This window comes from Artemia franciscana, chromosome 4 (assembly GCF_032884065.1).
Source record: "Artemia franciscana chromosome 4, ASM3288406v1, whole genome shotgun sequence".
NCBI lineage: Eukaryota > Metazoa > Arthropoda > Branchiopoda > Anostraca > Artemiidae > Artemia > Artemia franciscana.
Window position 1 is genome coordinate 32,718,066 of NC_088866.1, and position 14,282 is coordinate 32,732,347.

At 35.6% G+C, this 14,282-nt stretch overlaps 1 protein-coding gene across 1 annotated transcript in view; it reads right to left on the reverse strand.

Annotated features, from left to right (window-relative positions):
• LOC136026312 (eukaryotic translation initiation factor 4 gamma 3-like) overlaps positions 1-14,282 on the reverse strand; it is a 131,084-nt gene that overhangs the window by 93,286 nt on the left and 23,516 nt on the right. The window contains exons 3-4 of the mRNA XM_065702733.1: positions 7,963-8,231; positions 3,486-3,749 (exon numbers count right to left, since the gene is read on the reverse strand). Coding sequence (XP_065558805.1) covers positions 3,486-3,749; positions 7,963-8,231 — 533 coding nt within the window. The remainder of the gene's footprint in view (positions 1-3,485; positions 3,750-7,962; positions 8,232-14,282) is intronic.

Sequence of the window (14,282 nt, forward strand, 5' to 3'; positions counted from 1 at the left end):
GTTTAGGGGAATATTGAACAAAATTAAACCCACAATGTGCATTCTGTTCGTCAAAAGGTCGAATCAGCAATATTTCAGCTATCGATAAGTTATTGCTGATCTGATTTGCTGATCTGAAACAGAAGTTTCATTTTGATCAAACTTTCATAGCAAATTCAAGAAGGCGCTTGAAAATGACCTGAGAGCAGCCAGTCCCTCCACAACTTCCCCTATTATATAGGTCCTCCCAAACACTGATGGAAAATTTGATAACAAAACAATTTATATCTTCAAGCGTTGTTGAGGAAGTTGCAGAACTAAACAAAAGACACTGTTTGCATCCAGGCTACCAATAGCAAAATATGTAATTACTTCGGAATGACTAAGGGCATGAACTTAAAGCTTCTAGAGCCATTAATATTACTACTAATACTACTGCAGCTGCAAGTTGTGACTGCGACTGTGACAAATTGGGACTGTGGCAACTTGCAACTGTGGCTGCAACTACTTCTACCAGTGACTACTTTCAGAAAATATTCCATGCTGATTGTCCCTCATCCATGAACAAATTGGGGTGTTAAAGCCCTGAAATTTTCAGGGCTTGTTGAAAAGTGCTTAGAGGACAAATGACCACCTTTCCCTTTTTGGACACCCCCCTAAACACTGATCAAAATTATGAAACAACCACTTTGTTCAAAATATCCAAAAGATCTAATCACAGAAAAAATGTTGTAAATCATGCAATGGGCCCATTTTTTACATCAATGATTTGTCATTGGAAAACAGGGGGAAATTCTGATCCTGGACGTGTGAAAAAGTATTAAAGGCATTAAGGTGAACCTTAAGGCAATGTTGAGAGGGATTTTAAACTAAATCAAAATATCCTATTTGCATTCAGGTTTTAATTTGAAAATTTCAGGGACCGTCATTGCTACTACAACTATGACTGCAACTATTCCTACTTGCGAATAGGACAATTTGCGACTATAACTACTTGTAACTGTAATTATTAGCGATTACAACAACTCGTAATTATGAGTGCAACTAGGGCTTCCTGCGTTTGCGTCTGTAACAACTTGCGACTATCGCTTCTTGTGACTGTGACTACTTTCACTGCGACTATTTGTGACTGCTACTGGGGCTACTTGCAGCCGTGATCAATTGCAACTGCGACAGTGAAAACCTGCGACTAAAAATGAAACACCTCGTGACAGAAACTCCTGCAGCTTTCGGATTAGTACTGCTAATTCTACTGCAATTGCAATTATGATTCCAAATACTACTGCAACTTCTACTATTACAGCTATGACTATTGAACTAACTCAAAAGAGCTGAACTGCCGATTGCTCGTAAAACGGGCATAGTGAATGCAGGTTGTCAGAAGGAATAATCTGCAATAACTCACGAATGGCCAAGGTGATTCAAATTATAAGGGAATATAGAGGGAGGAGGGGGTGAGTATGGTGCGACTAGGTCAAAAGACACTATATGTATCTAAGTTGTCAAAAGGGTGTTGTCAAAACGGCGCATGTGCAATATCTCGCTAACACCTAATGGTATTAAGCTGAAACTTGCACAGGATGCCGAATATGGCTAAAATAGACCATGTAAATTCAGCTTGTCATCTCAGGCCCTATTGAGAGTATCAAGTTAAAACTTTCCGAGCTTGATCAAAATACACCATTTAAATTCAGAAACTTTTTGGAAATTTAGGAAAGGATGGTGAAGTCAACCAAAAGACGCTATAAGCATTCTATTTATCAAAAGGCCATATCTTGAATATCTCAACAATGGCTGTTGACAATTAGTTAAGACTTCAAGGAAATGTAGAGAAAGAAGTTCAAATAAATCCAAAAATACTAATTGCGACCGGTAAATTTGAATCAGCTATCAGATTACTAGATCCATAATAATGGATTTTGAAATGTTGTGCAATACGTTATCTTTTTCAAAAAAGTGGATGGATTACCAATGGGAGTTCCAAGTCCATTATTAGAAAATATTTGTATTAAAAATTTATAAACAGTAGCGTTAGACTCATTTTTTCTTAAGCATTGATTCTGGGGACGCTACATCAACGATATAAAACCATTTTGGAATTCTTAGAAGGAAGAATTAGAATTTTTTTGGAATATCTCAACTTTGTAGGGGGGTGGGAATTAAAATTTACAGCTGAATTGCAAGAGAATGGGAAAGTTTCATTTCTTGATGTTCTTCTACCAAAGAATGAAAGTAGTCTGAACTTTAAAATCTATAGAAAACCAACTTATACCCATAGATATTTGTCATTTATGTCAAGTCATGCTCGCCAAATCAAAGTTGACTTGTTCCTTTCTTTAACAGACTGTATTTTAGTATCTTCTCTCCGAAATTTATAGAGGAATTGCTGTTTTTTTCTGAGAGAAGTGCTAAAAAGTAAGGGCTAGGCTTGTTGGTTAATTAACCCGGCTATTTCAAGAAAAACAAAAAAATTGTAGGAGGTTTCTAGGGAAGTTTAAGGTTTCTAAGAGACAACTGGAGAGAAGGAAGTCTTTTGTACGTCTCCTTATGTTCCGGGGTAGGATGAAAATGTAAAACAAATTTTACAAACTAATCTTTAAATTAAAAACTATTTTTAAACTACGGTAAAAAGAAATAATATTTTAAATTGTTTTTTTTAAGTTCTGGAAAAAATCGGGCTTCAGTTGAACATCAAATCGGAGCCTCTCAGATCCCAAGTACTTGCAAAAGCTACTTTGAAGTAGTACCAAATTTAACTATGTAGTTGTACCTATATACCAAAATTTAAAAATTAGATAAGCACAACATCAAGAATCTATTTCGTCAACCCTATAGAAAATGTTATTTTTAAACGCATTTTAAATTTCCCATAGCGTTTTGTCATAGTAACACAATTTTAGGGAAACCGCTGAGATTGGAAAAATCATGTTAGAGAACCTGGCTTTAAAGAGAGATGCAGATGGATTTGGCTTAAATTCCACTTATGATAATTTACTACAGTAAAATAAAGTAAATTTTGTTTCTTTCAATACCAATGACCTTTTTTACGTGATAAAGAACGTTAACATAAAAATCCACGCCTGGAAATTTGGAAATTAAAGAGATTTGTATCCGTAAATGCTACGAAGAAAAAAAGAGCATTAAACAGTATGTAGTTAATTTTTCATTTTATTTAATTATCCATGTTCTATTTAAATTATTTTAGCTTATCTGCTGAAGACGACCATTGTGTAAGTGAGAAAATATCCAGATATTCTTTCGTATTTCACTGTAAAATTAAACGATTATCAGTTTTCACTAATTTAACAGTTATTTATGCGTCTGATAAGTTATTTAAAATTTTTAAAATTGTCACGATACCTTCCATTACGGACAGAAAGTAAGTTAGCTGTGAATACCTTTGATGTTTGAGATACTGTTTTTAAGTTCAATAGAAGACATAGGAACGTATAAGGAATGGTTTAGGAAAGTCTATGGGGCGCTTTGCCCCATTACTGTTATCTTACCTGTCTTCATCTTTCTTTTTGACCATCACAGATAGTTGGTTTTGTGATTCCTTCAATTCTAGTTTCAAAGAATTTTCCCGGTCAAGGGCTTGTTCAAGTTGACCTTTAGTTTTTCCCAACTGAACCAAAGCACTTTCATTCTTGGATAAAGAACTTTCTAATGAAGACTTTAGTAATCTTGCCCCAGTTTGAATTTGTTCTAACGCATGAGCTGTGGCAGCATTTTCTTTCTCAAATGTGGAAATTTCTTTTGTGTGTTTGGAGCTAAAAAATAAGATCTTTGTAGAATCTTCAGTATTCCTAGATGTTTACAAGAAAAGAAATTGACAAGTTAAGCTTGAAAAAGTAGCAAATATCCACAGTTGAAGTAATATAACCAGACGTGTAAAAAGAATATTAATGCGAGAGGGGAGACGATTAATGATTAATAGGCTTTTTCAACCTCGAAACCTATGATCTTAAGATCTTAAGAAACTTAAGATCTAGTATCCTATGGACACAACAAGATAAGTGACATGAGAGTAGGACGAAACGAAAATATAATATCCAACTGGGATAAAACGAATGATTTCGAACAATTTTGGAATTAAAAACTCCAACCTTATTACAGCTCATTTCTATTAAGCACAATTGATTTTCATCATCGGCAGCTAATGCACATCATTCTCTTTCAAAAAGAATAATTTTTCGCCAAAGAAAACTCACTCTTCCAAAGGAAATAGTTTTAAGCTAATGAAAACCAGTCTCATTCAAGAAGAATAGTTTTTATTTGGTGTCACTGACAAAAATAAATTTAAATTGGTAGGATAAAGCTATATTGAATGATATGAGTCGTAGTAAACAGGATGTGACGTTAGGTTTGACAAAGACAAAATGACAAAATAAAAACAAAACTACCTTTCTTTCACTGCACTATCCTATTTTGCTGTACATCTGACTTTAGAATAATGTTTTTTCCCTTTTTTAAAAAAGAAATTTTTTTTCCCTATCTGTTTTATTAGAGAAGACGTTTTTTTCTTGTCTCTTACATCGGTAATTTTCTATTTGTTAAAATTTACTTCGTTTTTGAACTGTCTTACATTTTTTTCCCCCTTTAGATAAGAGCCATAACGCTATAAACATTTCCTATAGTTTAAGAATATATTTAGAGGGATGTAGAATACAATCAAAAATCACCTGGTGATTTGGCATGCTGGTTTTCAAAAGGGTGTAACAGTAATATCTACAGATGAGCTGATGATATTAAGTTCAAACTTTCAGGGAATGTTTAGGAGTGATTGAATGAAAAGCAGCCCCCCTTGTCCCTTTTAGGTGTCTTTATCCTCAACACTGACCAAAATTTTGAAAAGACCATTATGATCAAAATAGTCAAAAATCTAATAAGGATGGCACCGGGGATGTCATTTCCGCCACAGCCCCGAGTCAAGGATTGTAAATTATGCAATTTGGCCATTGTTTGCATGCAGAATTTAACATTGAGAAAAAAGTGTTTGCTCGTCTCCAAAAAGTCTTTGGATCCTACAACTTTGAAGAAATATTTAGAGGGCTGTCGAACACAATTAAAAACAACTATAAGCATGCTGGTTGTCAAAAGAACGATTCGGCAATATCTAAGGAACGGATAAGCACAGTAAGTTGAAACTTTCATGATATTTTAAAGGGTAATTGCAGGGCAACTAGCCCCCACCCTCCCTTACCGTTTCCAGGCACCCCTCTCCTCAATACTTATTAAAAATTTCAAAGTCATTTTTTTCAAAATGTCGAAAAAGTGAATCTCCGAGGATGCCATACCCCCCGAAGCCCCAGGACAAGGACTGTAAATTAAAGATGTTTCTATTGTTTACATGCAGGATTTATCGTTAGGAATAGGCAAAATATTAGTTCTGGATGTATCTTAGAACGCTAAAGGAAATAAGGTAAAACTTTGGGGAATGTTGAGGAGTACACTGAACTATACGGAAAGACACTATACGCACTCAGTTTATTAAAAAGGTGTCATAGCAATATCATACGAATAGCTGAAGATATTAATGTAAACTTCAAGGCAGGTTGAGGGGGATGCTGAAAAGTTGTCGGAGGGAAAAAAGTCCCCCCCCCCCTTAAATCCCCTTTTCAGCTGCCCTCCCCCAAAAGGCCATCTGAACAAAATTTTGAAACAACGGTCTTGTTCAAAATAGTCTGAAGGTTAAATAACTATGCCTTCGGGCTGACAAGGTGAAAATTTAAGGAAGTGTTCAGAGGGATGTTGAACACAATCAAAAAACGCTATGTACATGCTGGCTGTCTAAAGGGCGTATTGTCAATATCTAAGGAATAGCTTAGGATTAAGTTGAAACTTTCAGGTGATGTCGAGGAGTGGTCGGAGGACAATCTCCCGAGTCTTATTTAGGTGCATCTCTCGTCAAAACTGAAAAAAAAATTAAGAAAAATAATTTGTTCAAAACAGGCAAAAGGTGGTTTGCCTCCGAATATGCCGTACCCCCACAGCTACGGGATAAGGGTTGTAAATTGTACAATTTTCCCATTGTTTAAATGCAGGATTTATCATTAGGAAAAGAAGAACTGTTTGATTTTGGGTGTGTCAGAATAGGCAAAGGGTATTAAGATGAAACCTCAGAGAATGTTATAGGTTAAGTTAAAATAAATCAACACACATAATGAACAGTTTATCAAAAAGGCATCTGAGCAAGATCTTAAGAACGGCTGAAGGTATTAAGTTGAAAATCTTTTGTCATATTAAGGGGGGATGTTGCAAAGTATTCGGAGGGCAACCAGCTCCTCTGATCCTTTAGATACCCTCCTCCCCTATCACTGATAGAAATTTTGAAAAGTCGTTTTGATTATAATAGTTAAAGGGTCCAAAAATTATTCCTCCAGGGATACCAGCCCCCGCACAAGGAATGTCAGTAATGCAATATGTAAATTTCCAAAAAATAGAGGATTTATCTTTGGGAAGGTTAGGAGGGAATGCTTTAATTATATGTGCTACAAAAAAGGCATAGGGTATTGACGTCAAATTTTAAGGAGTGTTGAGCTAAATAAAAAAAACTGTATGCGCCGCAGTTAACAAAAGATATATCTGCAACATCTCGGAAAAAGGTATCAACTTAAAACTTCCAGGGCCATTGCTGCTGCAGCAGTTTCTGTGACCTATTATAGCAGTTACCGGCAAAACTGATCAAAATGTTTACTGTATCTTTAGGAACTGTTGGGAAGGATACTGAACGAAATCGAAACATACTCTGTACATCCAGATTACCAATAGAGGGGTCTGCATTATCTTATGAACGGCTAGGGGTATTAAATTGAAACTTTCCGATCCACTGCTACTACTACCTCTATTACTACAACTGCAGCTGCAACTGTGGCTGAGGGTGACAACTTGCGACTGTGACTGCAACTACTCCAAATTGTGGCTAAATTTTATGAAATGTTGAGGGTGGTGTTAAACAGAATAAAAAATAACTACGTGCATCCTGATTTTCAAAATAGCAATTGTGAGATATTGCATCAGCAAAAAAGATTTTATTGCTGAGAGCAGCTGAAGGTTTTAACTTGAAACAGTCCAGACCATTATTTAACTGCTACTGTGACTGCAACTGTAACTATTCGCGATTATAACTAATTATGACAACAAATACTAGCAACAGCGGCTACAATCAGAGCTACTAGTGATTTGCGACTGTCACTACTTGAAATTACCTCTGATCGTGACTCCGAATATTTGCTACTGCAATTAAAAAACGCAGCACGCTGTAAATATTTGGAGTTTTTTTTTTTTTTTTACTAAAGTAAAATTTTGAATTAGCTGATACATTGAATATTCCCCAATTGATTTTCAATACATTTTAAGGTAATGCGTATAGAAGAAGGCATTGTTGAAGATTATAAAACCACACCGTTTGTTTCGAATGTAATAAAATATAAAAAAGAAATTCCTGGAAGATTGAATGGTTTCAACTTTCACTGTTACGATGTTACGATAGTACCGAACACATGCTAATCAACCGTGAATTGTTTGAAGGGGCAGTAGCCTCGCTTGTATTTGTTGTCATTTCTGTTTCTTTGGAGCTTGATGGTTTAACTGGTTTCACCTCAATTTACGTTTTAATAGGGTTCCTGATATTTCTTCTAAAATTGGATATTTTTAAACAAATTCTGAGAAAAACAAGACTGTTTCTTTGCGAGCCTGTTTGAATTAATATGAAAACATGAATAGTTGACTGACAGTACTTTTTAAGGAGGTAACCTAACCGAGATGATATAGGCAAAACAAAACCTAGTGCAAAGATTTAGGATTGCTTTATCAGCAGTACAGTTTCCACCACAAACTAAATTAAAACCACAATTTTCTTTTTTATTAGGCTTATGGTCTATAAATGCCCATCTGTGCTTTTTTTCTTAAACAGCTAATAACTTTTCCACTACCTAATCTGTCAATAAAATACATAAAAAGTAAAAAAGACCAAATTAATACCTTTCAAGAGGCAGCTTTCTTACGCTTTCCCTTTGTACTTTTATCATTTCAGCCCTTGTTATTTCAAGTTCTGTCAGTGCGTTTTGCAGGCGGATTTCTGTAGTCTGTTGTTCTGCACAAGCAGCTTTTAATCTTTGCTGTTTATCTGACTCAGTCTTTTCAAGAAATTCATCCATTTTTCTGACCTGTGAATACATTTGCTGACGTATATGACGTAATTCTCCGATAATTGTGGATGGTACTTCTTCTTTATCACCGTTGAAGCGACACTGAGGGTTAGATATTTGGTTATCAAAACTCTGTTTTACTTTTTCTTGTTAAAAAACAAGTTTTCAGTTTTTCTTGTTAAGGGGGTGATTAAGTGAACTGATGGAACTCGAAAATATCATGTTAAATTGAAAATTTATATTTAAAAAGTACTCAAGTATTCATTGGCGGAAGATGCCGCTTTTAATATCAGGCCATAGCTTCTTGAAGATGCTACAAAATGTTTGAAAGGATTTTGTTCTATTTCCTCTAATTGCTTAGAAATCTTAAAAAATGTCTAGGTATTTTTCACAAGTGTACTCTATGAAGGATATCGCTTTTGGAACAAAATTGGTACTATCATGTGCAGAAGACAATAACCTATAAGATGACTGGAACCATTTTTTGATGTATTTTCCTGTTTTCTAACAGTCCCCTAGAATATTTTCAGCTACCTGAAATTTTTACAAGTCGGTTGCCGTAAAGAATCGTTTCAGATCGCCGATAATAACCCCTAGAGACGAAAATGACAAGCTGGAATAATCAGCTGCTTGTTAATAGTGTGAAATTTTCATAAATTATTTCAATGCAATGAAGAAACATAGAAATGAGAAATAGTCAGGAGCCTTCAGGAAAGTTATGCACACAAAGCCAAAATCATGGGGAAAATTAAATCAAAGCGAGGTATGGAACTGCGAAACTGCGAGAAATTTGGGGATAGGCTAGTGGATAAAGAACCGAAAAGAGTCTAAGGCAGACTATTGCATGGAAGTTGGAAAGAATGGACTGGTCAACCCCAAACGAGGCCACGACTACTTTTACCAAGTACAATCAGTCAGCTTGAATGTGCTCAGCTATATACTTGCTTTTTCATGATTTTTACCCAGAAAGACTTCTACATTGAAAAGATAGACCGCAATCCAGGCTTTTGGACCGAAAAGATTTTTCCAAAGCTGAAAGGATTCTTCATTGATGCTTTGATCCCAAAGTTCCACAGGGGGTTCCAATACAAGAGCCGTACTTATAAGATTAATCGTCTAGTACCGGTAACAGGAAAATTCATTTTCCTTACATTCTATCCTTCTTTGTAGTTACATACTTAATTGTATTGTCATTTGAAATAAAATACATTTGTTTATATTGCTTGTCCTCCAACTTTATCAAACAGTTCGTAGTAACGAACTGTAGTAAAGAGCAACCCGGCTCAATAGTAACCGAAACTCTAAAAAATGGAATTTTGGTATATAAAATATATTATTAAATAAAATTTTTATTTAAATATATTAAATAAAAAAACAAGTTTTTTCAACTGAAAGTAAGGAGCGACATTAAAACTTAAAACGAACAGAAAATACTTCGTATATAAAAGGGGCTGCTTCTTCATCAACGCCCCGCTCTTTACGCTAAAGTTTGACTCTTTCTCCCAACTCTTCTTTTTAAAACAGTAAAAAACTTTAGCGTAAAGAGCGGGGCGTTGATGAGGAAGCAGCCCCTTTTATATACGAAGTAATTTGTGTCCGTTTTAAGTTTTAATGTCGCTCCTTACTTTCAGTTGAAAAAACTTGTTTTTTTATTTAATTTCTGAATGTTTTTGAATAAATGCATGTTTTGATTTTGGCTCTCCGCAGAGTAATAATTGAAACAAAATTTGAATTTTTTTTTTTTTTTTTTTGCTGAATGGCTTACTCATAATTTTGATCGAATGATTTTGGGAAAAAAGAGCGGAGGAGGAAGCCTAGTTGCCCTCCAATTTTTTGGTTAATAAAAAAAGGCAACTAGAAATTTAATTTATTACGAATGGTTTTATAAGTAAAAGATATACGTAACTTATAAACTAGCTTACGTGAAGAATTTTTTATTCTCATATTTTTATTACACATATGAGAGGGTTCACCCCGGCGTCAGTACCTCTCTCTTTACACTAAATCTTAAATTTTGCCCCAATTCATTAAGAATGACCCCTGAATCATAAAAGCCGTAGAATAAATAGTTGACATTACTAAAAATACTTTAGCGTAAAGAGCGAGGTATTAGGAGGAGGTGAGCCCCTCATATGGGTAATAATTTCTGTTCGTTTTAAGTTTTGATGCTGCTCCTTACTTCCAGCTGAAAAAAAACTTTTTCATATATATTTTTTCATTGTTTTTTTTTTAATAATGTTAGTAAATCCTGCGCTCCCTTCATGGAAATTTTCTTCCCCCATGACCAAGTCCTCGATGGAAAGTTCCCCCAGTATATCCCCCTCTCCCCGACCAAAAAATTCTCCTGAAAACACCTGTACACTTCCCAATAACCATTACTATATGTAAGCACTGGTCAAAGTTTTTAACTTGTAACCCCTCCCACGGAGACTATGGAGGAGTAAGTCGTCTCCAAAGACATAGTTATAAGGTTTTTCGACTACGTTGAATAAAATAACTATCTCAGAATTTTGATCCGTTGACTTCGGGAAAATAACTAGCGTGGGAGGGGGCCTAGGTGCCCTCCAATTTTTTTGGTCGCTTAAAAAGGGCACTAGAACTTTTTATTTCCGTTTGAATGAGCCCTCTCGCAACATTCTAGGACAATTTGGTGGATACGATCACCCCTGGAAAAAAAACAAAACAAAAAAAAACAAATAAACACGCATCCGTGATCTGCCTAAAAGTCATAGAACACTACTGTAGAAATTTCAAGCTCCTATCTGCAAAAATGTGGAATTTTGTATTTTTTGTCAGAAGGCAGATCACAGATGCGTGTTTATTTGTTGTTTTTTTTTCAGGGGTGATCGTATCAACCCAGTGGCCCTAGAATGCTGCAAAAGGGCTCATTCTAACGGAAATGAAAAGTTCTAGTGCCTTTTTTAAGTGACCAAAATCTCGGAGGGCACCTAGGCCCCCGTCCCACGCTAATTATTTTTCCAAAGTAACCGGATCAAAATTCTGAGATAGCCATTTTATTCAGCGTAGTCGGAAATCCTTATAACTAAATCCTTATAAGTGTACAGACGTCTTCAGGGGCGTTTTCATTTGGTCTGGGGCAGGGTTGAGAAGAGAGGGATATGCTGGGGAAACTTTTCATGGAGGAAGAAAATTTCCATGAAGGGAGCGCAGGATTTCCTACTATTATTAAAAAAAAAACAATAAAAAAATAAATATGACAAAGTTTTTTCAACTGAAAGTGAGGAGCAGCATTAAAACTTAAAAGGAACAGAAATTATTACGCATATGAGTGGCTCACCTCCTCCTAATACCTCGCTCTCTACACTAAAGTATTTTTAGAATTTCAACTATTTATTCTACGGCTTTTGTAATTCAGGGGTCATTCTTAAGAAATCGGGACAAAATTTAAGCTCTAGTGTGAAGAGGGAGGTACTGTTGAGGGGGTGAGCCCCCCTCATATATGTAATAAAAATGTGAGAATACAGAAGTTCCTTACGTAAGCTAATTTGTAAGTTACGTATGTCTTTAACTAGTAAAATTTATTTTTACTAATAATTTTACTAATAAAAAAATTCGTAAGAAATTAAAAGTTCTAGTTGCCTTTTCAGGTAACCAAATAATCGGAGAGCAACTATACCTCCTTCCCCGCTCCTATTTTTTTCTCAAAATCGTTTGATCAAAACTATGAGAAACCCATTTAGCCAAAAAAATAAATACCCAAATTTCGTTTTAATTATTCATCTGTGGAGAGCATAAATCAAAACATGCATTGATTAAAAAACGTTAAGAAATTAAATTAAATAAAAACAAGTGTTTTTAACTGAAAGTAAGGAGTGACATTAAAACATAAAACGAACAGAAATTACTTCATATATGAAAGCGGCTGTCTCCTCATCAATGCCCCGGTCTTCACGCTAAAGTCTGACTCTTCCTCTTAACTCTATTTTTTAAAACAGTAAAAAACTTCAGCGTAAAGAGCGGGGCGTTCATGAGGAAGCAGTCCCTTTCATATACGAAGTAATTTCTGTTCGTCTTAAGTTTTAATGTCACTCCTTACTTTCAGTTTTATTTTTTTTAATTTAAATTGTAAGAAAACTTTGGTTTTCTAAGAATCCTCGAAGAAAGCTTTCAACTAAGTTCGCTGTTTAGTTTCGAATTAATGAAATGAGGTATTTTAAATAGCCTATCCCTAGGAAATAAAGTGGAAAAAACAATAAATTTTAAAATGCATTCTATGCATGCCGTCACAGTTGCATATACATGGGCATTTTGTACTTGAGAATGATAGTGCTCTTTTGCTCATTTTCTAATCTCCCTTGGTCGGTAACCAAGCTTTGCAAGACACTGTCAAATATATTATTATTTCTCGGCTGAAGCATCTCACCAAAGGAAGCTGTCAATCAAAACCTTTGACAAGACTTGATAATTGGTGCTATTTGAAGTTTTGACAATCGACGATCTCTAGAGAATTAAAAGACAGAAGGGTAACCTTACTTCAATTCTGAAGCTCGATGTTTTCAAGTTCACTTAATCACGGCCTTAACAAAATGGTATATAAAATACAGGACAATTCATTATCTGGCCATAGTAGTACAGTCAATCAAATTAATTTTAAGGGCTGCCTCAAACAAATTGCAAAAACTTTGATTTTGGTATCATTCGAACGGGAAAAAAATACTCTAGAACATCTACAAAATCTATCAAAGCCAGTCGAGGCAAAATTGACGTTTATTGTCTTTTCTTCTAAAATAATGACTTAAAAAAAATTAACTTACGCTTTTAAAAAGTAGGTGACAGGAAAATGTAGTACGTAGATCACGAATATGAACTCAGTTCTATGTTGTGACCATCCTTGAGTCGTTTGCCTCCCCCTCCCATGCACTCACACACTAACACATACGTGCAAGATAAAGCGTGCAATCTAATACCTGGAATATTACATGAAGTCAGATACATGCAGAGCAAATTTACAATTCCTATGCGGAAATGCCAAGAAGATGTCACGTCCTGGTATTTTTCATATCCCCCGCCACGCTCACCCAGTCAAATAAATGCCTTTATACATTTCAAATTTGTAAAGCATCTGCAATGTTCTTCAACGTTCTTGGTGAAAAATTATTCAATAGATGTGGAGACGCGCAAGAACAAGTTGACCCATTTTACCGACATTCGAGTTGGAAAGAACGTGTAACCAGTACACTTATTGATCAATTTTGACTTCTAGTTAAGTTTTTAGTTACATTCAAGATCCAAGGTAGGTTTTACTGATATTTAAAAACCAACAACGATAATTAAGAACTACTAAATTCACTGACCTCACATGAGAACTTGCAATCGTTTCAATCCTCTAGCCTATGCTTGCTTCTAAGCGAAACGTTGGTCAGTAAAGACACAACAGTGAAAATCAATGCAAGGGGATACGCAATTGTACAAGCTGTGTGCCCTTGCATACTCATTTCCCCTTTGCTACTTGGAGTGGCACTTCAAATGCATCATCACTATTCCTCCAAAGTCTTGAGTGATACCTTAAATTCGCCGGGGTTTTACTCCTCCGATTTTGAAGTTTTAAGGTCTGAGTAAAATGCTGCCAGTTATTACAAAATCAAACTGCAACGAATCACTTCTGACTGTCTGGTCCGACGCATGGCCGACAACATTGATCACAACATATATGATTTGGATGGTAAAAACACCTTTCATGGCATGGACATTGTTCCTGCTGTAGCCCATGGGCTAAAAGTCACCTTAGAGAGTAACCATAGGAGGGAGATTACCGCTGGGGAGATAAAAACAGCTAAATGAATCCGAATCGTCCATAGAAAGTCAAACGATTCTGTCCTTTCGACAATGAATTATGATATTCTTCATCCAGGATTCAAAGAAGATAAGACTTCAAACTTAGATGTCCTTTGGCTTACGCCGGAGTATCTCAAACAACCTAGGCCAGATTGGAGTAGAACCATGCAATCAGTCATGGTCAGAGACCATCCCGGTAAAGCCAACGTTTTCTTTCTTCCTACGATCGATTTTCCTTCAAGCGACGAGAATTGTATCCTTTCCACACTGACATTTATTGCCTATCAGGGCAAACGGTACGGATTTATTAAGGTTGTAACCTTTGACCAGCCGTTGGGGTGGAAGTCCATGAAGAAT